The sequence below is a fragment of the Mercenaria mercenaria genome, chromosome 14 (assembly GCF_021730395.1).
Source record: "Mercenaria mercenaria strain notata chromosome 14, MADL_Memer_1, whole genome shotgun sequence".
In the NCBI taxonomy this organism is placed as follows: Eukaryota; Metazoa; Mollusca; class Bivalvia; order Venerida; family Veneridae; genus Mercenaria; species Mercenaria mercenaria.
The window spans coordinates 375,620-403,453 of NC_069374.1; the positions used below are offsets into that span (position 1 = coordinate 375,620).

Sequence of the window (27,834 nt, forward strand, 5' to 3'; positions counted from 1 at the left end):
AAAGCGCTATCTTCATTATTTTTTATATAAATAGCATACACAAAAGACGAACACGCCAAATCCAATAAGATCTATTAAAAATTTTAACAAGCAAACCAACAACACCTACCATTATGGACCTCCATTCATAATAATCTTTATTGTCTTTCACAGTTTTTATCATGGATTTTGTGAGAATATTGTAGCGATTGTAATTAATTATATAACAAATATTGAAATTGTAAACAGTTTTGATTGTACATGCACATTATAAAATATTTGCTGGCAAGATGTTAATATTTCCAAATTCTAGGTTCCATGAAGAATTAAACTTCAATTGTCACTGACATTATAAGTCTGAAATTTATATCGAATTTCAGTTTTTTTATACGTACATATATTTATCCAAATACAAACAATGATTAATCTTATTTGACAAATATATGTGGACCTTTCATGAAAATTCGAAAAAAAAAAAATCAATGAAATCCATTCTGTCATTCGGAAATATCTAAGAAAATAATGGATACTACTATTGCCCAAGAATGAAGATCAGCACTTTGAGGTCAAAGGGTAAATCACAGGTCAATCAAAGTTTATCTTACTTCATTCTATTAGTTATGTTTCTGAATATATCTGGTGAAAATATCTTTGAATTAAACTTTACTTAAAGGCAATATTTTATATATAACAAAAATGACGGTGCACTAGACCTTGGGTCTGCTGCACCGGTGACAGTTCACTTGCCACTGCCTAGGCAACTTGCTATTCATAATTTGTGTTTCGTTTAAAGAATTATAAACAATTGTTTCCTTGTCACAGTGTATTTAAAACAAAAAGAAAAACCCGCAACCAAAAATAGAACAGCAAATTTTTGAAATCATCAGCCATTTATAAAGATAAAATATACTAGTCTCCTCTTTATGGTGGCATAGAGGGGACATAGGAAATATTTTATTTATCACATGCGCACGTGTTAGTTATCACATGCACACGTGTTAGCATCACGTGATAACTAACACATGCGCACATGTTAGCAGACAAATGAGAAAACATGAAAGAGCTGCCATTTTCATAATGTAAGTCGGTTATAGGGAAGTGCTAATCAGTAAATTGTTTGAAAAAAAGTTGAAATACTGGGAAATTCGGCATGTTTTAAATAAGGACTATGGCGTTTGCATCAGTCTACGGCATTTGAAGAGAATAATGAAGTTACTTGGACTGAAAAGACGAAATTTTACATGAATTGATAGCGCAATTCACTTTATACAGAATGAACTTCGGCAATCCGGTCAACTGCATGGATATCGTATGATGGCAGCTAGATGTAAAAAAAATGGTCTGAGTGTACGAACGGAAGATGTGCGTATCATTTTACATCACTTGGACCCGGTAGGTGTGTCTCTGCGGAGAGCAAGATGTCTTCGCAGGCGTGCTTATTATGCTGCGGGTCCAAACTTCATTTGGCACTTAGATGGCTATGATAAACTCAAGTCGTTTGGGCTTTGTATAAGCGGTTGTATTTGTGTTTTTTCCAGACGTATGATTTGGCTGAATCTGTATAACACAAATAATAACCCCAGAGTCATCGGTGGCTACTTTCTCGAGGTAGTAGAACAATTTGCTGGCTGTCCTCGATTTGTTAGAGGAGATTATGGGACAGAGAATGGACACATCCGCAATTTCCAAACATTTTTCAGGCGCCATTCTCCTGACAGCGATAGATCTTATATCGATGGAGTCAGTACAGCGAACCAAAGAATTGAATGTTGGTGGGGTTACCTAAGAAGACACCATATGCATTACTGGATCGAGTGATTAAAAGACCTACAGGATCATGGAAATTTTAGTGGAAACTTCATCGATAGAAGCTTGGTCCAGTTTTGTTTCCTTGCATTAATTCAGGTAATTCCAACCTATTAATTTATCCCAGAAATAATCAGGAATAGCCGCGGCATCATTTATCAATTCATTGCTGAGCAACATATCTGATAAAATGTCCTTTGTTCTTTGTTGTCAGAATGTTGGAATATTATTTTCTTCTAGAATCAAGAAAATTAGTTTAGTTCTGACAGATTAATATGGTTAAAACATGGTAAGCAATTGAATCTCAGATGCTCGGTACATATCATGGGATCATTCCTGTAGATGCTTTCATTGTTGACATCACTGTTTCCGCCTGTCAGTGCGTGTGTCCGTTGAAGATTGCTCAAGGCATGTTGATTCGTTAAAAAGTGGCCACAACTGTCTGGTCTGAGGCTTGTTTTCTCTGTAAATATAACGTATTTAGTGATTCGTGGTTCAAGATAATAGGGTTATTATAACAGTAGCTCGATCTGGGATGCTGTATTTGCTCGAGTGGATTTTGCCAGATCGGATCTCACGAAGCGCGCAAGCGTGATCCGACCTTGCAAAATCCACGAGAGCTGAATACAAAATCCCAGATTTAGCTACTGTTATTATGACCCTTTTATCATATAACTCTACCTTGTTTGTTTGTTGTTTGTAACTGAATGGAATATTCAATGTTTATCGATATTAAAATGGAACAAAATGAAGTTTTTATTTGCGCTATTTATAGAACTGTGTCATGTCATGCATATTAATGAAAGTAGTCCGGCAGCGTACAGAACGGAAGGTACAATATGGAATTTAAAAGGTACAGTACAGATTTTTTTCTGCCTGTTCATATTTAATTGTGAAATACAAGGTGATTTTTGCAGAATATATATAGACATATAATAAATGTCGATTCATCAAAAAACATGGCCGCTATGGACCGGGCTTACTTTCCTTATATGTATATAGTGATTTCTTCTTAATCATAAACCGTCGGTCCAACTTATTTTCAAAGTGTATAGGCTGTCGTAGTTCAATCACGGTCCTCTTGTTACTAGATAGTCGAAAGTATTTCAGTTTGTTTCATGTTGCAGGACAAACTCGATATGGCCTTTCGAATGTGGAACAATCACCACATTAGACGTTCGTCTAATGTTATGGTGCCATTTGGCCGACCAGAAAATATGTACTTCTTCCCGTCATTGTGGAACGCAGAGAATCAGATTGTAGCAGTTTCAGAGGCTGATATGGCAGCGTGTTCTAGAGAAGCTGAAATTTCTATCAGTTATTCCTTGTGATCAAGATGTGTATGAAGTTTGCGTGGCTATCATGCAGGAGCACAACCTTACACCCGCACAGACCTGTCAAGAGGCTACAGATTTATATTTATATCTTCAAAGAGAAATACTGGCGACACTTTAAAAGAAAGGACTGACATTCTATCGTTTTATGTTAAATGGCATGTATAAGTACACTGTGTCCTGTAACATTTTGCTTGCTATGTCTGTATATTGCTTGAGTAATAAAGATTCTGATACAAAGAGCCCAGTGTCATTACTAGGACTGGCCAACTTTACAATTGGGAAATCACTGGGAAGTCAGATTCATTGAAATTTGGTATACATAATCATCGCCAAGTTTAGTTATGTGAATTATATTAGAGGAAATTTGTAGCATAAACTACTTCCACATTTTTCAGTAGGATTTTAATGAAACTTTGTGTACATAAGCATCTTTATATGTTGTAGTGTGCGACATATTTCCTTTAGCACTTCTTTTAAACTGGACTTACAAATTAAGAATGGAAAAGGGGGTTTACTGATAAAGTAACAGAGATTAAGCTAAATGCACAACTACATAGTATTCACTTTATTTAATATTTCCTGAAAACTTAAAACTGTCGTATTCAAAATCTCCATAAATATGGTCCCTTACATCTATCCATCTGACGAGTTAATAAATGTGACATAACAAATGCTATGCAAACGTAATGATGTCCGTTTAATTAAGGCTTATTTCCGTGTCATGTATGCTATTGACTCACATCATAAATACATTTATGTTGTTTTCTCTTTATACCATCTGGAATGAAATGTGCCAAACAATTACTTTTTTACTGTTTTTGGACTTAATGGTTCTTCAAAGTAACTAACCCATGATTTCGAAGGTGTTGAATACCGTTACCTAATAATAAATATCACCATGGCAACAGCTTGCACTAAAATAAAATTTCTGCAGAAATGATAACCTCTTTATTAGTATGAACTGTAATAAGTATCTAGATTACTGTTGAAAGACATCACATAATGCATTAATTTGCGTTTTTTTAAAAGTCAAATTATGTAATAATTATATGTCAATAAGCTCGGTTTTCCTAGAGAACGGCCCGTATGTATTATATGAAATCTGTAGTGCAAATTATTTCAACAATTCGTGGATTTCAATTAACTTTGCAATGTGCGTAGAAACCACAACGACCTCTGATTGAGCCATACCCATTAACTAGGGTGAGAGGATTCTGATTAGTTCTAACTGTAAATTTTACTGCTAGACCTCTTTGTCACGGCAAATGCTTTGATAGAATCAGATGAATAGATCATGACAACCTCGCAAAGTCCAATACCATTACTACCTATTCTATTGGTCGAACCAAAACTAACAGTGCAGACACGGCTCACTGAATGCTGTTGATCTATAGTTGTGCATCAAGTATTTTTCTTTTGTCTCCATGATATAGATCATTCTGGTAGGGTGGTCCTTTGGAAGCACAAAATACATCCAAAGACAAAAAATAGCAGTCTCGGTCGACATAAAAATATCTCAAACATAACAACAAACGCTGATGACAATGTAAACCAAAGTTTCATTGAAATCCTACTTAAATTACCCAACATTGCAGAGTTATTGCACTTGGACCTCATATTAAAAACAACAAGAACTATCACTGGATGAAATTCATACCTCTGCAACTCCGCCTAAAATCAAAGCTGACCCAAAAAAGTGTCACAAAATATCTGCACTTAATGATGGTCATGTATATAATATAATAATAATAATAATAATAATAATAACTTATTTAAAGAAGGTAACACATAAAGATATATAACAGTGTTAGAACATATTAAATATCTTAAGTTTCAATGTGGCCTACTGTAATATTACACACAAAAATAGATTAAAACTGATTATTTAATTATACAGAGTTTTAGATAACAATTTTGAAAACTGTGAAAGTAGTTCACTCCTCAAGATTGATTTTGCTAATACGATGATTTTGGGTACATCCAAGGGCTATAACTCTGTCATACATAACCAGAGCTATGCACAGTTGTACATACACATCACTTCATGTTGATCAAGTTTACAAAGTTTCAAACCAATACTTTTTTGAGAACTGCAGAAGTAGTTTGCTAATATTGCAAAGCTACATACATTGATTACAGTCCAAGGGCTATAACTCATGCACAACCCTTACCCCATTTAAATTGTCACATGCACATTTCCACTTCATATTTATCAAGGGTACCAAATTTCAACCCGGTATTGCAAAAGCTGTAGATGTAGTTCACTTTACACAATTGCTAATGCTAATTATGGTTTATAAAAAATGGAACTATCACAATTCCAGTAAACATCGTAATGAGTTACTCTTATTAAAATAAAAGCATCAGCGAAAGAATTTTGTAAATCAGAGAAAATGTTAAGAAATTATGGCGCTTTTAAAAAGACCTTTAACACGGAATAGGGACGCTTGTTTTAGTGTCCTGGAACGTCATCAGTTTATGTGAACATTATTTAAGGACCAGAATTATGAATCATAAGAATAATAATAAACACAAATTTTGAAATACACTTCCTTTTAATTTCTCAAACACTGACAAATATTTCATTTACAAATTGGTGATTCAATATCACTTCAAGTTATGCAAATTATTCAATTTAACAAGTTTGGATAATTTGTGGCCGCATCTTTCTGCCTAAATGTAAGCCTGAATTTTGTCACATAAAATGACCCAGGAAAGACAATGTAATGAAAATTCTAACAACCGAGGACTAATCGTGCCTGCACACTTGAATAAACTTAACGCAAAATTTCTGCAGCGCTATATATATATCTATCCGGACAATAGCTATATTTCTGCCATGTACACTGCAATCTTTGTCATGTACAATATACGTACCATAATTTCACACCCATTTCAGCCATACAATTTGGACTAGCAATACAACAAAAGTACACTGATTTAGCAACATTTCTACCTTGCAAAATATGGGCTAGCAATATTTCTGCCGTGTACAATACACGTATAATAAATTAGCAATACTTCTGCAGTGCACAATACGGACTAGCAATATATCTGCCGTGTACAATACACGTAAATAATTTAGCAATATTTCAGCTGTGCACAATACAGACTAGCAATATGTTTGCAGTGTACAATACACGTAAATAATTTAGCAATATTTCAGCCATGTACAATACACGTACAATAATTTACCAATATTTCTGCCATACAATATGACACAGACACTAGCATTTTTCTGCGAACACTATATCAATATTTGGTCCTATCGAAAGGAAATTTATAATGCCAAAGAGACACATAGGAGATACCAAGCACAGCAACAGCTTGTGGGCAAAACCCAGTGCTCACAGAAAAAAATAAATTTTGAAATGTACTCCAGCAACTTCACCAGATCGAAGAATATTCCACCTAAGTAAGACCAACGACATGGCAAAGTAATTGCTAGAATATTTACCTAACAAAAAAGAATGTTTACATATTCAACCATCCTCTTTCATGAATATCCCATACAGCATTTACAGACCATAAAAGAAGATGTTGATCAATGTTCAAATGCATGGCCAATCTCCAGCAGTCAGAATCCCTAATAAAGATGCGACAAGAATTTTTACTTGGAATAAATTATAAATTAAACTAGCATTATTATGAAATACAAAAGTTAACAAACACCTTCGTGTTAACCGTTCTTTTAAGTCATTTATAAGTAAAAGTGTTGAAAGAATAAATGCAATTTGAAATCCGTGCACCAAAACCCTAAAAAACTCATTTAATGAGAAAAGTAAGGGAAAGCGTTGGATTACATTTAACGAAATAATATTGTTATTAGGTCAGCATACAATAACAGAAATGGAATCCAGAGATGTAACATAATGAATAACAAAACTAATTTTTATACACAATAATCAATGACTTCTCATTTAAATGGGTGAACAGTGTCGTTGTACTTAGAAAATAGGCTAAACTGACCAAGTTTATAGGTTGGTCAGGGCTACTGATATGCGTAATGTATTGTATTTTGTCATTATTTCTAGCATGGATCCCCTTGAGTTAAAACCGTCAATGTTTACAAATAAGTTTGTTTAATTGATAAGGAGTACACCTGACTAGGTCAGTGTTTCAAAATAACACTTCTGTTTGTTTTCTTTATGATATATATATATACACACGGAAATCGCCACCTGTGTTGTTCATTGTTAACACACTGAATGACAAATTATAGATTCAATAGTTAAAACTTCTACAAAACTTTCATTTCCACTTAGAGTTTCACCTCCATACATTTGGTGTCAATTGTTCTCCTGACAGCTCGGTAAAAAAGAAAGTATATTTATGTTACCATCTGATGTACATCATAAAGCAAGTCTGACAGTTCAAAACTGCATTCCCATTCTCATGTTAAGCGAATCTAAAATCTGTATTCAAGACCGATAATGTCAACTGTGTCAGCAGTAGTTCAATTAGTTGAAATATGGACCATCTGTATGTAAATACCGGTAGGCATAGTCACTAGCATGTGTCGTCCATCAATTATAGATGCAATAACTACAACTTTCATTTCCACCTAAAGTTTATTTCGATACATCTGATGTAAATTGTTCCCCTGATGAAGATATAACTACAATCTGATGTAGCAAGTCTGACAGTTCACAGCTGCCTTCCCTCAAGATCTTGAAATGTTAAATCTGTATTAGACTGATAATATCTGGAATTGAGTCAATAGTACTGGTAGTTCAAATAGTTGAGGGATCATCTGTATGTAAATAGGCATAGTCGCTGGCATGTGTCGTCCATGAATTACAGATATATTTAAAACTTTCACTACTACCTAAGTTTAATTTCCATACATCTGACATAAATTATTCTCCTGATGAAGGTATAACTACCATCTGGTGTAGCAAGTCTGACAGTTTAAAACTGCCCTCAAGATTTTGCAATGTTATGCGAGTCTAAACTCTGTGTTAGATCGATAATGTCTAGAACTGATTCAGTAATAGTTCAAATAGAAGCGCTCAGTGAGTACCACAATAGACCGTTCGATGTAGTTAGATCAAGTCACTGACATGTGATATTGATGTCCAAAGCACAATGAAAAGAACCGCAACCTGTGCATCACTGAACCTGTTTTTGACATCACCTCTTGGTTGCCTGGAAATAAACAACTGACAGCAGTATCTTTGTAAAATCAACAAATCAGCATGTACTATTAGATCTGTAACCGTAATACAAAATTAAACATATGTGAAGGGTGTGGAGGATGGGAATTTTGTGTCTGTTTCATCTGACATGTTTGCAAATGATAATGCGACGTCAGAGATAGTTTTGCTGTTGTAACCGAAGCATTCCAAATGATTTACATATGTAATGACAAGTTGTCTAAAATTAGCATTTATCTAAAAACATCAACGAGAAAAAACCAGATAATTCCTGGCCTAAATAACTTCGGATTTATTTTCATTCAAAAATAATCACTATTATTTAGTATTATTTATATAAGATTTCACAATGTTTCTGCAGGTGAAACACACTTATTACTGTTGGATTACCGAAATTCGTATTAACGAATGTATGACTACCAGGTAATTTACACGAGCAAGTTGGGCAGTATCACCGGTATCGCCGGTGAATAGCTTCTGATAAATAAAATACAGTTCTGTAGTGAATAGATGCTCATTAGTAGTTTTAACTGATTAAGTGAGTGTCTTCAGTTTACAATGAAATAACTCATACTTAAACACGTAAAAATGTATGAAAAATAAATTTTAATGTACAAATGTAAATTGAATCACCAAGTGTTTATAGCACATATCGATCTAACACATATAGATACACAGGAATACAGTAACGTGTATATGTCAATGCATTTTTGCAACAGGTACTTTACACATGGTATTTCAAACATTTACTTGAAAAAAAAAAACTGGTAATTTTTTGTTGTATTTTTGATACTAAAAGTACACTATATAGCCCTAAAACGTACAATGAAATTGTATTTTTCATGGAGAGGTGTACAAATGAAAGTAATTATCGCTGAATTGCTAAAGACATTATTACCTGGACTCGATTGTAATGAATAAAATAACTGCATACATTAATCTCATTATTATGTATTTATCGAATACAGGTGATAATCACTTCGACTAAATATCAGCACTGTAGAGATTCAAACTGTTAAAAGATAAAGCGTAGCAAAAAAAAAAAGACCGCCGACTTCTAAAATTAGTTCGTATCAAAAAATGGAAACTTATAACATTTTAGCTCATTGGGACTTCCAAAATGTGTTCGTATCTCCCAAAATTTGTCTGAAGCGAGTTCGCTATTACCGAAATAATTTTACAAAGAAATAGCAGGACTCAGCCGGGGAATCCGGATTTTGTTCGTTATAGCCGAAAATTCGTATCAAGCGAGTTCGTATTAAGTGGACTCGACTGTATTGTACAAAACAGCTGATGACGTCAGAGGTGTGAATATGATGGCATCCATTTATGTTAAATATTGAAATTAAAAATCATCATAACTTTCTTATTTGATATCCAATTTTCACACTTTTTTCACCTTAATGTATGGTTCAATAAGCCTGTTCTAAAGATGGCACATAGGATTATCAGCAATCCCCTTTAAGTCCAAGGCCCGGGCAATGACTCTGAGCTGCATGAAAAGTCTCGTGTACATTTGCACATTGTGTTGATCATGTATAACAAGTTTCAAGTTTGCAACTTGATAAGTCTATTTATGTTAACACTTTTATTTAAAAGTTTTAAAAATGCTTTTATCTAATCCTTTTTTAACCTTCATTTCTTTTCAATGGTAATCAATGATAAACAAAAACGACACTACAAATGATTTTTATTTTGAGATCAATAAATCAATGAATCACAGACTATAAACATGAAACATATGTAACTATACTAAATGCCAATTAAGTCTAAGACAGTGTATCATTTTTGTTCCATACAACACACTATTTCTATTATCTGAAAACAAACAGGAACTGGTAAACACATAATCTCATAAAATGTCTCAGTCTAGACAACTGTCAGCTATATGAAAACAATAACTACTTAACTGATATTCAAACAACTGGAAGTATTACAGTAAAAATTAAAAACATGTTTTTTACAACATTCAGTTGCAACTAACAAATAGGGCCACAATGGTCCACGACTGACCGCCTGAGTATAATATGGCAACAATTTAAAACTGATCATAATATTTCATGACTAGTAGATTGTTCTATTGTTAGCTCTGGTGCTCTAATGCTGTAACAAATAGAAACGACATACATTCTGCAGCTCTCCCACAGATCACTGTTGTAAACTTTCATGTAGACCAACTCAGTTAACTTAGTAAACGCGTGGACCCACTGACTGACTGTTTGGCAAGCAACAGACAGTGTAAAATCAAAATTACAGATATTATAAAACACTCTGCAGATAATCATTTATGAAAAGACTGTTAAAAATGTAATAACATCAACATACTTTAATCAAGGAACAACATTAACTGAAACTTGACAATCATTTTATCATATGATAAGTACATGTACATTTAAAAACACCCATCTGCATACACGATATGTTTCACTCTTAATCATATGAAAGTAGAAGTTGTTGTCACAGAAACATATGTCTCCTCCATCCCGCACCACCCCTCTAAATTTTTTATGTTTTGAAGAAATACTGCAGAAAATCATTCCAGTAAAACAGCGGGTCCACATGTTCTTGAGAAATAGCATGGGCAAGCATTCAATACTCAACTAAATAAAAGGGCCTCAACTCCTAAAAAAACAAGCAAATTCGATGAATTGGTATCCCCCGCCGAAAGGGTTTGTGGTGAGGAATGGCAAAAAGATATATCCAGCAAAAAGTGAAAGGATGTTAATAAGAAGCAAATAATTTCATTAGTCAAAATCAATTTAACAGAAAACAAATGTTTAATTAAAGAGTATATAATAAATGTATGATACTTTGATCCTGACTAAAGAATTTATTTTGAATGGGATATGCTTACTGTAATAAGCTTAGCTTTTAAAATTAAATGCAGTTAATTGAAATATGAGCTTGAAGTTTAACTGGAACAAAATATTGTCTTCGAGTGGTTTGGCACAGGTGTTGCTGTTTAACATGTACATTTGAACTTAAAAGGACAGTTTCCTTAAGAGAACACAGGTAAGATATCTTGAACATGGCTGAGGGCAAGGTTTGTGCAGTCACAACTTAACATGTTGAAGGTTTGAACATTTAAAAAAAAAAAAAAGGAATGGAAATATATATATGTATATATTACATATATGTATATATTTATTTTTTTAGGGGGTGGGGTGCAGGGGAACGGGAGAGGAAACAAAATTTCACATGCTGATTATAAATATTGATTGAAAATTAAACATGAAAAAAAAAAGGGTAAAAGGGTGAAGTTGGTGGGGGTGGGGGGGGGGAGAGGATGCATGATCAGTGGTGGGCATGACTGGGTGGAGAAGTGAGGTGGGGGAATGGTACAACTTGGAAGGTTTGAAAAAAATCTAAAATAAGAAATGAAAATTTTTTTTTTATTTTTTTTTTTGGGGGGGGGAGGGGGGTTGAAAGGGGGAGGGGGTGTGACCAAGGCAAGTGGGTGACCAGGTGTGGGTGCGCAACTTCACATGTTTATAATAAATGTTCATATAAAAGTTAATGAAATTCTGCCAAATGGTAAGTTTGTTATGTACAAATAAATTATGTGGATTTTTAGACAATTAAAGGGCAATAACTCTGAAGTTACAAAAGAAATCCATACAAAACTGTCTGTGCACAACCACATTATAGTGCTCTAAATTCTGTTAAAGTTTCATAGTTCTAGGTAAAATATATCAAAAGTTACGATGCAGAAATTGCCATATCTATAGATCTATAGTACCCTATATAGTTAACACTAGAAATTTCTAAGGGCCATAACTCTGGTGTTACTTGGGCAATCTGTCTGAAACTTGATGGGCCCCATAACCTCATAGTGGTGAACATGTATATGAAGTTTGTTTGAAAAAAATCTAAAATAAGGATTTTTTTTTTTTTTTTTTTTTTTTTGTGTGGGGGGGGGGGGGTGTCAGGGGGAGGTGTGTGATCAAGGTAAGGGGGTGACCAGGTGTGGGTACACAACTTCACATCTTTACAATAAATGTTCATGGAAAAGAATGAAAGAAATTTAATGAAATTCTACCAAATGGTAAGTTTGTTATGTACAAATATGTTGATTTTTATACAATTAAAGGGCAATAACTCTTAATTTACAAAATAAATCCAAATGAAATTGTGTGTACACAACCACATTATGGTGATCTAAATTCTGTTTAAGTTTCATAGTTCTAAGTCAAATATATCAAAAGTTATGATGCAGAAATTGCCATATTTATAGTACCCTATATAGTTAATACTAAAAACTTCTAAGGGCCATAACTCTGGTGTTACTCGGGCAATCTGACTGAAACTTGACGGGCCGCAAGAACTCATAGTGGTGAACATGTATATCAAGTTTTAAATAAATATTCCCAACCATTTCCTAGATATGGCTCCGGACGGACGGACGGACGGACGGACGGACGGAAAGACGGAAGGACGGACGGACGGACGGACGGAAAGACGGACGGAAGGACGGACGGACGGACGGACGGACGACGCCAAAACTATATCCCTCCGACTTTCGTCGGGGGATAATAACCCTAGAAGAACATGCCAACAATGTGCACAACTAGGCTTGGTATTAATGACTCCTGGGGACTGACAGATGGAAAAAAAAACAAATATATCTAAGAAACCAACAATATTTCTCCACCATGAGAGGAGAGACATAATAAAACCTGTGCAAATTCTATTCTCACAACATCCCATAAAGTTACTAGTAGTTCAATTGGTCAAACAGAATGAATATCCTCCCTTACGTAAGCCTCAGACATGAACCTATGTATCTGATATTTTGCTTCTGGTGCTATATTGAATGTTTCACAGCCAAACCAAATGTAAAGGGCATTATTGTCTGTGACTGGAACAATAATCCAGAAAAAGAGATTTTATTTAAGACGTTTTGCTCAAATATTCAAATATCAGTGAATGCTATTAATACCACTGCAACACCACATTATACTAACAAGAGCTGTCGGATGACAGCGCGCTCGACTATTCGAAGAATTGATTAAAGAATGGGGTCAAAATATTTCCATAGATTTTCAGACAAAAGAAAAAAATTGATTAAACAAAATATGTTCCCGTATTTGTGGATTTCGATTAGTCTTGCACTAAGTTGCAATGTGTGACCATGATGGCAAATATGTTATTAAGTTATATGTTAGGCAAAATATTGACTTGTATGAAAAGTTTAACTAATTTCCGAGTCCAAAAAGGGTCATAATTCAGTCAAAATAGTTGACAGAGTTATGTACACTTGCCTACAAATGGAAATCATGTTGATACACTAGTGTTAAAAGTTTCAAAGCCACAGTTCAAATAGTTTTGACAAAAATTTCAAAGTCCAAAAAGGGCCATAATTCAGCCAAAATAGTTGTCAGAGTTATGTACTCTTGCCTACAGATGGAAATCATAATGATAAACAAGTGTTTAAAGTTTAAAAGCCATATGTCAAATAGTCTTGACAAAACATGGACATATACGAAAACAGAACCAATTTCCAAGTTCAGAAAGGGCCATAATTCAGCCAAAAAAGATGACAGAGTTATGTACTCTTGCCTATTGATAGAGACTATAATACTGAACAAGATATAAAAGATTCAAAGCCGTATGTCAAACACTTTACACAAAATATAAACTGGTACGAAAAACTTAACCAAGATTTCTAAGTCAGAAGGGGCCATAATTCAGCCAAAATGCTTGATGAAGTTATGTACTCTTGCCTACAACTGGACATGGTGATGGTAAACAAGTGTTGAAAGTTTCAAAGCTTTATCTCAAAAGACTTTGTCAAAATGTAGACTGGTACGAAAAACTTAACCAAGATTTCTAAGTCAAAAAGGGGCAATAATTCAACCAAAATGCTTGATGGAGTTATGTACTCTTGCCTACAACTGGACATAGTGATGGTAAACAAGAGCTGAAAGTTTCAAAGCTTTATCTCAAAAGACTTTGTTAAAATGTAGACTGGTACGAAAAACTTAACCAAGATTTCTAAGTCAAAAAGGGGCAATAATTCAACCAAAATGCTTGATGGAGTTATGTACTCTTGCCTACAACTGGACATGGTGATGGTAAACAAGTGTTGAAAGTTTCAAAGCTTTATCTCAAAAGACTTTGCCAAAATATGAACTGGTACGAAAAACTTAACCAAGATTTCTAAGTCAAAAGGGGCCATAATTCAGTCAAAATGCTTGACAGAGTTCTGTACTCTTGCCTATAACTGGACATGGTGATGGTAAACAAGTGTTGAAAGTTTCAAAGCTTTATCTCAAAAGACTTTGTCAAAATGTGGACTGGTACGAAAAACTTAACCAGGGTGTGACGCCGACGCCGTGGTGAGTAGGATAGCTCTACTTATTCTTCGAATAGTCGAGCTAAAAACAAAGCCACACCAAACATGTGCAGGAACATATACACTTGATGGTGAACAAATATACAGAGTTTAAAGTCAAAATTCTGAAAAAAAGTAAAAGTGGTTTGTCCCATAACATGGCTTATGCTAATATACTGATTTCCGCTAAGTTCACAAGACTGATATAATTGCTCTATAGTTATTTTAATTAAGTCCAAGGGTAACTATACCAGGTACAAGCTGAACCACACCAAATTCTATCATGCACATCTCCACTCAATTATGATCCTGTTTACGAAGTTTTAAGTAAATATCTTAAGAAATGTCCAGTATAGTTCACTCAACATAATTCTTGCTAACTGACCAACAGACTGACTGATCAACAATTGAGGCAACTCCTATATACATGTACCCTATCTCAAACTTTGTTTGTTGGGGTATAATGACATATGCTATCCTGCCTCAAAAGCTTTAACCTTGACTTTGAAAAAGGTTCCCAAGTGTTAGTGATATGTAACAACAAACTCAATTTTCATGCTACACAATAACTAAACTTCCATGAAGTATGCAATTCTACCTACAGTATGGGATAGTGTAAAGTTTTCAACTGTATGCACTGGAGAACATAAAAGGTATTTAATTTAGTGTGTGTGTGAGCCTATCTAAAACAAAAGCAAACAAAATAGTAAGATTTACAGCATATGGCATGAAAAGACAGAAGAATGTTCATTCATAACTATAATGAGAATTATAACATGCTTTACAATGTGCTATGTGCCATTCCTTTACTTAAGTATTGTGGTGATCCAATGACCTAAACCTTTAAATGTTGCATACTGGCCTGAAACAAGAGCAGTTGGTAGAATCTTGAGTTCAAGTATTGCAACCGTTTGATTGTAAACAGATGGCTTCAGAACTGATTGTACACTGATGCATTTAACATAAGTGGAATCCTCCACTCCACTTAATAGCTTTCACCATATCCTCCTTGAACAAATCAGGATCAGCTAACCCACACACAAGTTCTAAAACCATGCCACAGGTATGGGCTACAGGCAGTTTTCTATCAGCCGTAACAAAGTCCACTTCAAGTTTTTTGTCAAACCCCATGGGGGGCACAGAACTTGCTCCTGTCCAAAACATTAGTACATCTGCCAAGGCTATGTCACTTTCTTTGCCTAAAAATGAAATATCAAGAGTTTCTGTAAGTGAGAAGATACAGCACTTTCAAATCATACTAATGCTACTGATATGCACGCTATCGAAGACCTTCTATCCAAAGAAATTATTCTAGAATTTATTCCACTGTAAAATTACTTTGTTTAAAATATCCCCATTTAAAGTGGTATATACTCCAAGCACAAGAATGAACATGAATCTGTTTATGAAAATCTATACTAATACTGACTGGCAATATTGCTCAACCTGAATTTCAACAATACTCAACAATAACTTGTCAGTCTCCATAAAATACTACAGTATTGTAACTTTGTGTAATGCTCTGTTGTTTATATGTATATATGTTGAGGCCCACATGGAAGATTGGGAAACCAAATGTGTAGCCTCATTAAATAAAGTCTTTACAGTTATCAAGTTTAGCAAGTATATCAACTATAGCAAGTTGGATGAATTATTTTCAAGGAGATGAAGAAAACAAGAGCTGTCCATAAGACAGGGCATCCAACTTTTTCCAGTGCTTAACTTTGAGTTAGAGATTTGCCAGAAAAAGGCGCTTAACTGTATCAAATAAAGAAACAGAATTATACGGATTGTTTCGCCTGATGTTTCACAGTACTGGACCATTCTAAGTGCTTCAGTCTTAAAAAGCTAAGTAACAGAAAGTACAGAACTTGTCACCGGTATAGTTTTTTTATTGTATAATTGCGTATGTTAGTAAATTAGTATTTTAAGTTTCAAGTCAATTACTATGAAAGTAACAGAGATTACTGGACTTTATATAAAACAGTAACCTGAACATTCCTAGTAATATAAAGGGGGCATAAATACGTCAAAGTTGAAACAGAGTAAAAGAATTGTTTCTCCTGGTGTAGACTTTAATAATAAACAACTATTCAAAGTTTCAAGTCAATAGCTTTGAAAGTTACAGAGATATTACACTTTAACAAAACATTTTCTAAGTTAAAAGGGGCATAACTGTCAAAATTAAAATCAGAGTTATGGGGATTGTTTCTCCTTGTGTAGACTTTGATAGTGAATAACTATTTTAAGTTTCAAGTCAAAAGCTTTGATAGTAACAGAAATTGGACTTTATCCAAAACAAAAACTTAAAAATTATATGTTAAATAGGGACATAACTCTGACAAAATTTAATCAGAGTTATGGGGATTTTTTTTCCCGCGTGTAGACTTTGATAGTGAATAACTATATTTTAAGTTTGAAGTCAATAGATTGGAAAGTAACAGAGATATTTGACTTTATCAAAACTTTAACCAACGGCGACGGTGACGCTGGGGCGAGTACAATAGCTAGTCTTTTCTTCGAAATATCGAGCTAATAGTGCATTGTTTGTTTGTTGCATAACGGCAAAGTGCACAAATTGTGGTGAAAATTCAAAGACTGAGATATAAAGTCAAAATACAACACTCCTATTTAGGGCCAGCCCTGGACTATAGGCATAAGTTTACCTACTAGACCAGATAGTTCATGATAATATTCCCAGTACCAAGCCAAGTTTCTGTTTCTGTTACAAGTGAAACCAAGTCAAAAAAATAAGTTTGTTCCAGTAGTTTCTTAAATCCGTAGCATAATAATACAGTTAGTGTGAATAAGAAATCAAAACTGATTCCAATATATTACAAGTTCATATGACTATTCAAGTTATTTCAAATTTGTCTTGTTAATTTAAATAGATATGTCTACATACTAGATATATATGAAAACAATAGTTAGCAATGCAAGGATATTGAGGCAATGTAAGATTTAACATGTCTAAAACTAGTAAAGACCAAACAAGACAGTTTATTTTTCCTATCCATTATTAATGCAATTATTCAGAAAATATTTGAACATACGAATCTATTGATTTAACTTTCTAAAAAGGACACTATTTAAGTCACACTTTTTAGCACTGTAGATATAGTGGTTTGAAAAATAATCCTGTGTTGAAAACTGGAACAAACTTACTACACACCCTTTAGTCTGGTAATATTACTGTTTGCTACATCAGGACCAGACAATAATACGCATTTCCTCTTCATATAAACAGCCAAGCAAATAATTCAAGAAATTGTCCTGTCAATACTCAGACAAACGAACGTGCAGGTTAGGGCAAAACTAAGTTTCAACCGAAGTGTGCCCATAAAATGTTTCACAGCCATCTATAATAGGTAGTATTATATTCATATGCAGTTTATATTACCATCACATTCAATCAAGAATACCTCCAAGAAGTATACTGTATCCTTCTCCAACCTTCGGTTATTGGAACCCTCTGGACTGAAGTTCACTTCATACAATAATCTGAATGTGTCAAACTTTAGATGAACAGCTTGGTGAACAAACAGACTAGAAAATGCTTCAGGTGCATGGAGGATCTCTTTGTGCAACAAACCCACTTTATCCAGTCCATTAACAAATTGGGTAATTTCAGCATGGAATCTGAAATGTTTGGCCAATCCATGAAAAATGATGTCAAATAGCAACATCAACAATTAAAACCAAATGGAAAAATACAGTTGACAGTACAAAAGTGATTACAATTCAGGCACTGTCAGTGTTGAACCTTAACACTAGGGGGGTTTAACCAATTTACTGGCGCTAAACTACACTGTTGTCCCAAAATCAATATATGGACTAGGCATTGTAAACAAGGATTGTTTGTAAAACATGTATGCTCCCCCTCCTCTCAAATGTGCAACCATGATTTATTAAGGGGCTATTGCCATTTCAAGCAATTTTCAAGAAATAAGGGGTCATGATCCTGGTGCAGTGCGACTGGTTATAGAACAGGACTCATTTATTATGCCTATATATACTACTGTTTGCAGATCAAATTGCCTTTTCAACGTTTTTCAAATCGATAGAGTTGCATGTTTACGTCACAAAAACTGTGAAGCTGAAGCTATTTTTGGAGTAACCCTGAGAGGTTAACCCCGCCTCATCCGAAATAAATGATTCATTTACCTTGTCGTGAAACCTTTTTCTTTTATCTTGACGTCACACAAAGCACGCGCTCTGACTCTATCTTTGAAGTAACACCGTACTTGCATACATTGTAAAGTGCAATAAGGTGGTAATGGATATGTTTTAAAATTAGAAGATAGAATATTTCAACTATGTTCAAATGAAAACAGCGTTTTTTGTTTGTTATGACCAATATTATTGACGAAATTTCCAAACACGTAAGGTATACAAGGTTTTATAGAAAAGGTATCATTGAACCTTGAAGCTACGTAACATTTGTAGATATAATTGTCATATCCATAAAAACTGATTTATTTGATATTCAAACTTTTGCAGAGTCTTCCGTAGCTTAACTATCACGAATCTAACTCCATTATAGATCTAGTTTTTAATTTTTTTTTTGGTGGGGTTTACGTGTATACTGTAGGCTTACATGTGAATTTATCTACTAGATCTAGATCTATTTATTTGAAGTCGTTAAAACACTATTTCCGTTATTAAAATACTGGCAGTTGATACCGGCATGTAAAGTTATTGGTTTTATTGCTTGCCCTTATGTGTAACGTTAATTTATCGCATACTCACAACAAAATCAGCACAAATCTAGCGATGACAATTTCTTTCGAGTGGAGAAAATAACTCGTAACTGTTTCCTGGGATCGCGTCAAATTAGTTAGACTAAGACGCGACTTTTTTCAACTAAAGAAGCATGGTCGGTTCCGATATTCGAACTCATGCCCTTCAATCAATGATGAGCGAATCCAACAACTCGAGTCTGGCACGTTTTGTAATTATAGTGAAAACTTCTCACAAGATATATTATTTAAAAGAAAAGTCTGCAGCAAAAGGTACTGAAATTTTGGTTGAAAAAGGCCTGTAATGTGTAAGAGGTGGGTGTTCTTTTTTCACATCCACGCTACCTAAATGTAGTGTGCATTGTGGCAGGATTAATTTAAATTCTAAATGATGATTAGATCTGGTGCATTTGTTACAATCCGGTTAAACATCCGTTCCAACAGTATTTATGAGGATTTAAATCATCATTTCTCGGTGATACAGCCTAAGTAAACAAGTTCATTCAGTATTTTTTACTCGTATCGGAAAGGCGGAGTTACCTGTATAGACGAGATCCAAAAATAGCTTCAGCATCGCTGCTTGTGTGACGTAAAGGTACAAGTCTCTCGATTTAAGAAAAGGCGAAAGGGCAATTTGATCTGCAAACAGTAGTAAAAATACCCGCTCTCTGAAGAATTCTAACAAATGACAAAATGAAAAGGACACAGAGTATAATATTTCAAATTTACTCAATGACTCATGGCTGTAACTAAGAGCACCAAAATCGTCACACTTGAAGGTATAATAAAATTGGTCTACCAAGCAACTATCCACTTCCTATGTTTAACAAGAATTACCAATGAAGGTTCATTCAGTTCAGCAAACATATTATCGTTGCACAATACAAGCAGTTGTTGTTTAATTTCAAAAGGCATTGAATTGTGCTATATTTGTCGCTATTCAACAAATTCGAACAAGATCTGACCATTAGAAATAAATCAAAATTGAAAAAAAATGCAAGTATTTATACTGATGATGTTGTAAAATACACACATATTACTTATTATTCAGTATATTAAGCAGGAAGTACATTATATGAGATCTTTGACCTCAAATTGTGACATGAACCACTTAGGTACATTTGGAATATCCCTGTACTAACCTGTTTGGTCTTAAGCCTGAACATCCAAAGATAGCATGCATATATGAGGTTATATGGTCATGGATATGCATGTATCGGCCTAATAAGAAATTCAGCTGTGCATTTATCCCAACAATCAAGCGTTCGAAAAGGTGGTCAGTTGTTTGTAATGTTAGCAAACATATACAGTTTTGCACAAATCTTGAAAGATGATTTCCACTATATAACAACTGAATAAGATTATGTTTTAGACAATATAATAATTATCTTGATATATAATAGGGTTATTATAACAGTAGCTCGATCTGGGATGCTGTATTGGGCTCGAGTGGATTTTTGCCAGATCGGATCTCAGGAGGCGCGCCAAGTGTGATCTGACCTTGCAAAATCTACGAGAGCCGAATACAAAAATCCCAGACCTAGCTACTGTTACAATGACCCTTTTATTATATACCTATACCTTTTTGCTTGCAGTTTTGTTATTGAAAGAAATCTTCAACTTTTATCAATACTAAAATTGAACTAAGTGAAGTTTTTATGTTTGCTATTTATAGAACTGTGTCAGGTCATGCATATTAATGAAACTAGTCTGGCAGCATACAATAAAGAAGGTCCAATACGGAATTTAAAAGGTACAATAAGGAATGTTTTCTGCCATTCATATTTAAATGTGAAATACAAGCTTATTTTTTTACAGAATTTATATAGGCATACAATGTATATATATATATATATATATATATATAAAACTTCAAGACCTAAATTCAAATTATTTTAAAACCCTTTTGCAGTATATACTTTCTTTTGGTGGGTAGTGTTCATTTTGACATTTGTACACCAGTAAAATACATCAACATATACCTGTAGTAAAGTATGTTTTTCAGCAGGTATGTAGCTACTTTATCTTTCTTCTCCAATTTTGTTTTTGTAGGAAGTAAGCCTTGATCAATAATCCAGTCAGCATGTTTGTCGATAACCGACTTAAATCTCTCATCGTCTGGGCTGTCCAGGATCTGGATAAAATGTGGAAACTGTACTATTGTTTACTTTGTTATGATAGAAATAGAACCACAAAGTCACTGTCAAGGAGTGAAAAACTCTCTATTCTTGTACAGGGATATAAATTAGCAGGGGCCTAGTAGCCTATGACCCCTAGATTTTGGGCAGGAATCCTAAATTGTTGAGAAAATGCCCATATACCTAATGGTAAACATTTATTTTTGACAGTCTGGGCCCCTAAATAACAAGAGCTGTCCATAAGACAGCCAAGCTCGACTATTCGAAATTTCCAGAAGCAGGAAAATATTACCCAAAATGTTAAATATACAGGGATTCAGAAATCCCATGTCCGGAGCCGGGGGCTACCAGAAAATTCTGTCGGGCTACTAAATTTTTTTAGAGCGTGCCCGCCGGATTACCTTGAAACTTCGTATCGGGTAGCCCGGACATTAATAATTTAGTCTTCAACTATAATTTTGATAGTTGTCTATAATCCCCTTGTTTATCAAGAGATACACGCCCGAGGCTTTAATTATCTTACCACCTACTGTCACAATCGGCAAACAATTAACTGTTTAATCATACCCACAGGCAAATGTTTACAAGAGGACCATGATGGTCCTGAATCACTCACCTCTTCCCACATGATCCAGTTTTGAGTATGACATCGTTTTTTCTATTATTTGACATAGTGACCTAGTTTTTGAGCTCATGTGACCCAGTTTTGAAGCTGACCTAGATATTATCAAGATAAAAATTCTGACCAATTTTCATGAAGATCCATTGAAAAATATGGTCTCTAGAGAGGTCACAATGTTTTTCTATTATTTGACCTATTGACCTAGTTTTTTAAGGCACGTGACCCAGTTTCAAACTCGACCTAGATATCATCAAGGTGAACATTCTGACCAATTTTCATGAAGATCCATTCAAGGGTATGGCCTCTAGAGAGGTCACAAGGTTTTTCTATTTCAAGACCTACTGACCTAGTTTCTGATCGCAGTTGACCCAGTTTCAAACTTGACCTAGATATCATCAAAAAAAAACATTCTGACCAATTTTCATACAGATCCCATGAAAAATATGGCCTCTAGAGAGGTCACAACGTTTTTTCATTATTTGACCTACTGACCTACTTTTTGATGGCACGTGACCCACTTTCGAACCTGACCTAGATATCATCAAGATGAACATTCTGACCAATTTTTATGGAGATCCATTCACAAGTATGGCCTCTAGAGAGGTCACAAAGTTTTTCTATTTTTAGACCTACTGATCTAGTTTTTGACCGCACATGACCCTGTTTCGAACTTGACCTAGATATCATCAAGATGAACATTCAGACCAACTTTCATGAAGATCCATTGAAAAATATGGCCTTTAGAGAGGTCACAAGGTTTTTTTATTATTTGACCTACTGACCTAGTTTTTGATGGCACGTGACCCACTTTCGAACTTGACCTAGATATCATCAAGATGAACATTCAGACCAACTTTCATACAGATCACATAGAAAATATGGCCTCTAGAGAGGTCACAAGGTTTTTCTATTATTTGACTACTGACCTAGTTTTTGAAGGCACATGACCCACTTTCGAACTTGACTTAGATATCATCAAGGTGAACATTCTGACCAATTTTCATGAAGATTTCATGAAATATATGGCCTCTAGAGAGGTCACAAGGTTTTTCTATTTTTAGACCTACTGACCTAGTTTTTGACCGCACATGACCCAGTTTCGAACTTGACCTAGATATCATCAAGATGAACATTCAGACCAACTTTCATACAGATCCCATGAAAAATATGGCCTTTAGAGAGGTCACAAGGTTTTTCTATTATTTGACCTACTGACCTAGTTTTTGATGGCACGTGACCCAGTTTCGAACCTGACCCAGATATCATCAAAGTGAACGTTCTGACCAATTTTCATGAAGATCTTTGAAATATATGGCCTCTAGAAAGGTCACAAGGTTTTTCTATTTTTAGACCTACTGACCTAGTTTTTGACCGCACGTGACCCAGTTTCGAACTTGATCTAGATATCATCAAGATGAACATTCAGACCAACTTTCATACAGATCCCATGAAAAATATGGCCTTCAGAGAGGTCACAAGGTTTTTCTGTTATTTGACCTACTGATCTAGTTTTTGATGGCACGTGACCCAGTTTCGAACTTGACCTAGATATCATCAAGATGAACGTTCTGACCAATTTTCATGAAGATCTTGTGTAATATATGGCCTCTAGAGAGGTCACAAGGTTTTTCTATTTTTAGACCTACTGACCTAGTTTTTGAAGGCACGTGACCCAGTTTCGAACTTGACCTAGATATCGTCAAGGTGAACATTCTGACCAATTTTCATGAAGATCCATTGAAAATTATGGCCTCTAAGAGGTCACAAGGTTTTTCTATTTTTAGACCTACTGACCTAGTTTTTGATGGCACGTGACCCAGTTTCGAACTTGACCTAGAATTTACCAAGATGAACATTCTGACCCATTTTCATAAAGGTCCCATGAAAAATGTGACCTCTAGAGATGTCACAAGGAAAAGTTTACGCACGCACGGACAGACGCACGCACGGACGACGGACGCTGCGCAATCACAAAATCTCACCTTGTCACTTCATGACAGGTGAGCTAAAAAGTTACTAAAAATAACCTATTTATAGTAACGTAAAAGGGAAGTAATTAAAAAGAAAACTGTTGAAAGTGAAGGATCTGCCAAATTAATCTGTTGACATAAATGAAATTTCAGATCAGTATCTTCATTAGTTATGGAGATATACCCATTTTAATTTGAAATAAAGGGAGGTAATTTGACATAAAATCAGTCCATGGTTATCTACCCTGATTGGCTCAGTCCAACTAATGACAATAATGAAATTTCAAATAAGTCCTATAAGTACTTACTGATATAAATCCATTTTGACTATAATCAGGGGAGGTAATCAGATATAAAATAATCTACAATTGGATCTGATTTGTCATGGAATCCAAGATTTATTGTTGTTGAAGATATTTTGGAAGTTTGTATAAAAAGAAACCATAAATGAAGTCTCTATATGGCTGCAAAAGCCAAAATAGCCAATTTTGGACCTTTCAGGGGCCATCACTCTGGAACCCATGATGGAATCTGGCCAGTTCAAGAAAGGAACCAAGATCTTGTTGTGATACAAGTTGTGTGCAAGTTTGTTTAAAATCAAATCATAAATGAAGTTGCTATTGTGCAGACAAGGTCAAAATAGCTAATTCTAGCCCTTTCAGGGGCCATAACTCTGGAACCCATTATGGGATCTGGCCGGTTCAATAAAGGAACTCAGATCTTATGGCAACACAAGTTTTGTGCAAGTTTGATTAAATTCAAATCATAAATGAAGCTGCTAGTGTGCAGACAAGGTCTAAAGAGCTAATTCTGGCCCTTTCAGGGACCATAACTCTGGAACCCATAATGGAATCTAACCAGTTCAAGAAAGGAACCAAGATCTTATAGTGATACAAGTTGTGTGCAAGTCTGGTTAAAATCAAATCATAAATGAAGCTGCTATTGTGCAGACAAGGTCAAAATAGCTAATTTTGGCCCTTTCAGGGGCCATAACTCTGGAACCCATAAAGGAATCTCGCCAGTTCAAGAACGGAACCTAGATCTTATGGTGATACAAGTTGTGTGCCAGTTTGGTAAAAATCAAATCATAAATAAAGCTGCTATTGTGCAGACAAGGTCAAAATAGCTGATTTTGGCCCTTTCAGGGGCCATAACTCTGGAACCCATAATGGGATCTGGCCAGTTCAAGAAAGGAACCGAGATCTTATGGTGATACAAGTTGTGTGCAAGTTTGGTTAAAATAAAATTATAAATGAAACCACTATCGTGCAGACAAGAAATTGTTGACGGACGCATGCACGGACTGACGACGGACGACGGACAAAGGGTGATCACAAAAGCTCACCTTATCACTATATGACAGGTGAGCTAACAAAAACATGTGCATGAGTGATTTTAGACTGATCCAATAACATCAAAGTCGCTGATCGGGTATTGTTTAAAACAATATGCAAACCAGTCTTAAAATTACGTCATTTTAGCGCCACCTGCCAAAGTGTACTTTCGGTTCCGCTGACCTCAATATTTATCGAGCGATCAGAAAGAATAGATGTTTGATTTTGAGGCAGTTTAGTGCCTACACGGACTGTTTATGCTTTTCAATTTAAAAACTTGTCTAACATGCAAAACAAATAGACCATGATTTAGCAAAATATCAGAAAGTATAGACAGAATTTTGGACAAACATAATTTTGGATAAGTGAATACAGTGCCAAGAAACTGAGAAACGTTATATACGCGGTTCTAGTCCGTTTATCAAACCAGGCAGATGTTTAGGATCAGACAGAATTATTATGTCAACTTTAAATAATTTTGGGATAAATCACAATTCATACAGCTCTAAAAAAATTGCAAGTTTATAAAAATTGATTTGCATTCCTTGTACATTGCCATGTTGCAATAATTTAACTATCAGGAGTACTTCTTGTAATATTTCTCAGTTTAAATACATCTAGTTTTATCTTTTAAAATGATAAAAAGGAGTAATGATAATTGCTATTTAAGAGAACAAAATTTATAACAATGTGTGTATGGCTAAAATTATGAAATTTAATCATTCCATCCACTGTAGTATAGAAGCACAAAGTAAATTAACCGAAATGACCATTGCCAAATAAACTTAAATGCTCGGGCTACCAGATTAAAATTTTGGTAGCCTAATGGGCTACCAATAAATTTGCAGATTTCTGAAACCCTGAATATATAAAGAGTTTTAAGTTCAAAAGGGGACATAATTTGACCAAAATGCATACCAGAGTTATGGGACTTGATGCTATCAACTAGTTTTATAACCCGGAAGACACATGTAAAGTTCAATTCAATATCTGCATTAGTTTTGAGATAGTAACTTGCAAGTTAAAACTTAACCAGATTTTCTTAGTCCAAAAGGGGGCATAATTTGCCAAAAATACATGTCAGAGTTATGAACTTGACCCAGTGAGGTTGGTAATTTATCTAGAAAAAGAAAAAATAAGTTTCAAGTCTATATGCATTTTAGTAATAGCTGTATGTACTTGCACGCAAAATTTTAACCAGAATTTTCTAAGTACAAAAGGGGGCATAATTTGACCAAAATGAAGGTCAGAGTTATGGCACTTGGTGCTATCAACTAGTTTTATAACCCCGAAGATACATGTGAAGTTTCAATTCAGTATCTGCATTAGTTTTGGAGATACTAACTTGTATGTAAAACTTTAACCAGAATTTTCTAAGTCCAAAAGGGGGCATAATTTGCTTAAAATACATGTCAGAGTTATGGAACTTGGCCCAGTGAGGTTGGTAATTGACCTAGAAAAAGAAAAAATAAGTTTCAAAGCTATATGCCTTTAAATGATAGCTGTATGTACTTGCATGCAAAAACTTAACCAATGTGTGACGGCGACGGTGACGCCAGTGTGAGTAGAATAGCTAGACTATTCTTTGAATAGTCGAGCTAAAAATAGCTAGTTTATATCCCTGTTGTATTGAACAGTCATAATATTATGGTACATAGATTTTGTCTCAAAAGAATTGACAGTACAGGGTTTCAGCAAGCAATGTTGAACATGTTAGATATGTCTTGAAGAATTGGCCACAAAATGTCATGGTGACGTTGCATTACTCATATAATAAAGGAATACATTTCCTTTTTACATACAATGTCACTTGAAAAGTTAGTTCAGACTTGTACATGTATGTAAGCTCGACTTATTTGTTCCTAGCAGCCAAAATGCCTGTATATGTTAATAACAATTTCAGCCACTATCATGGGGTTGTCACGCTAAAATCACTGTGATTTTGGGTGAACATAATTGGTCTTCTCACAACTTTTTGACAAATCCTCTGAGCTATACATAGGCACTAAACTTTAAAGTCTGACAAATTACAAACCTCCTTAATGCGAGAAATTTCCTTGGTCTGGGAAAGTGTAAGAATGTCTACATGGGGTTATATGCCCTGGTCAGTCATGAAGGAGTACAGCATGGTGTTGATCATCGGTAGCCTGGTCCACCATTAAGGACATTGTATGCTGTCAATTTACCATACATTTCAGATTCATGCACTCAAGCTTTTCACCATCAAGGCGAAGATCATGTTTCCCTCAGGGCCACACAAGGAAGCCTCAGCACAGCTTTGCTCAGCAACCTAAAGCAATACAAGTACAAAGAAACTCATTTATCTCACTGTCCTTTGTACAATTATTTCCATGATGACACCATATGGAAATGCATGAAGCACTTTGCACATGACAAAATATTCTAATCTATAAGGAAG

The 27,834-nt window shown here is 34.8% G+C and overlaps 1 protein-coding gene and 1 long non-coding RNA gene across 2 annotated transcripts; one reads left to right on the top strand and one right to left on the bottom strand.

The window, feature by feature from the left end:
• Positions 1-1,293: 1,293 nt before the first annotated feature.
• On the top strand, positions 1,294-3,295 carry LOC128548315 (uncharacterized). The gene is made up of 3 exons (XR_008366942.1): positions 1,294-1,884; positions 2,561-2,638; positions 2,913-3,295. It is a non-coding gene; the product is annotated as an uncharacterized LOC128548315 (long non-coding RNA).
• Positions 3,296-12,812: 9,517 nt separating this feature from the next.
• On the bottom strand, positions 12,813-27,768 carry LOC128546196 (G2/M phase-specific E3 ubiquitin-protein ligase-like). Its single transcript, XM_053523966.1, has 4 exons — positions 27,745-27,768; positions 21,334-21,485; positions 18,013-18,251; positions 12,813-15,811 (listed from the first exon to the last, which is right to left on the bottom strand). The coding sequence occupies exons 1-4, from the start codon at positions 27,766-27,768 to the stop codon at positions 15,570-15,572; spliced, it is 657 nt and encodes a 218-aa protein (XP_053379941.1). The 3' UTR covers positions 12,813-15,569.
• Positions 27,769-27,834: the final 66 nt, after the last annotated feature.